Genomic DNA, 1133 nt, shown 5'->3' with positions numbered 1-1133 from the left:
CACACACACACACACACGCACAGAGAGAGTATCACAAGAAAAAAAAAAAACGAGAGAGAATGGGAGCAAAATAAAAAACTGTACCGGGTGGACTCTTTGTGCGGCGTGTGTGTGGGTGTGTGCTTCTAAAACGACGCAAAAACAAAGGGCGTACCACACATATGCCATGCACACTGCACCCCTCCAAGCACACACACACACAGAGAGAGAAAGACATGCACACAAAGTACGGGAAAACACACCAAAGAAGGAAGTGTGCGCCACTGCGCTCTATGACAACAGTAAAAAGCAGCAAAAGTCTGCCATCATCACTCACGGCGTTCTCTCTTCACACGTGTTCGTGCTCTTACCGTAGTTGTCGCCTCTGCTGCCGCTACATCAGCTCTTGTGTCACCATCTTTGTTGTTTTGGTTCTTGTCCCTCGTAGAGTGGCAAGATCCTCTATCGGCCATTTCCTCTTCTTCCTCGTCCCTTTCCTCGTTTATGCATCCGCCACCGTCCGGCGCAACATCACTTGCTGACCGACGCTGCTGTGGTGACCGCTGCCGCTTGCGTTGCAGCAGCGCGGCCTCCACGACACGCTGGAAGCCCTTCGGCATCAACACAAGCGTGCGTGTCACGTCCATCACTTTGCATACGCCCACAAGTTGGTGGGCCATCTCGAACATGTTGTTGCGGAGCGAGATGATAATGAACTGCGCGCCACTCGCCTGCCGCAGCAGGTAGTTGGCGACAATAGACACATTGCAGAAGTCGAGCGCAGCGTCAATCTCATCCATGACGTAGATTGGTGTCGGCTTGATGTCGTGCAGGGCGAAGATGAGGGCAAGGCTCGAGAGCGTCTTTTCGCCGCCGGAGAGGTTTGATATCTGCTTCCACGACTTCTTCGGCGGGCGTACGACAAAGTGGATGCCCTCAAAGGGGTCGTGCGCATCGACGAGCTCCAAGTCGGCGTCGCCGCCGTGCGTGAGCAGCTGGTAGACCTCGCGAAGCCGCTCCTGCACGCGGCGGAAGCACGCCATGAAGAGACCACGGCGCTCCTCCTTCAGCGCGAGCAGCCGCCGCTCCGCGCCGTCGGCAGCGTCCTTGTGTCGCAGGTACTGCGCCTTGCCCTCGCGGTGCGCCGCGTCACG

The 1133-nt window shown here is 56.7% G+C and overlaps 1 protein-coding gene across 1 annotated transcript; it reads right to left on the bottom strand.

The window, feature by feature from the left end:
* Positions 1 to 308: 308 nt before the first annotated feature.
* On the bottom strand, positions 309 to 1022 carry DQ04_04451000 (putative structural maintenance of chromosome protein 4; the record flags this gene model as incomplete). Its single annotated transcript, XM_009313577.1, has 1 exon — positions 309 to 1022. The coding sequence occupies one exon, from the start codon at positions 1020 to 1022 to the stop codon at positions 309 to 311; it is 714 nt and encodes a 237-aa protein (XP_009311852.1).
* Between the last annotated feature and the right edge of the window lie 111 nt (positions 1023 to 1133).

Source organism: Trypanosoma grayi (genome assembly GCF_000691245.1).
Source record: "Trypanosoma grayi strain ANR4 Tgr_445_V1, whole genome shotgun sequence".
In the NCBI taxonomy this organism is placed as follows: domain Eukaryota; phylum Euglenozoa; class Kinetoplastea; order Trypanosomatida; family Trypanosomatidae; genus Trypanosoma; species Trypanosoma grayi.
The sequence above is the reverse complement of the archived record's forward strand: the minus strand, read 5'-3'. Positions and strand labels throughout refer to the sequence as shown.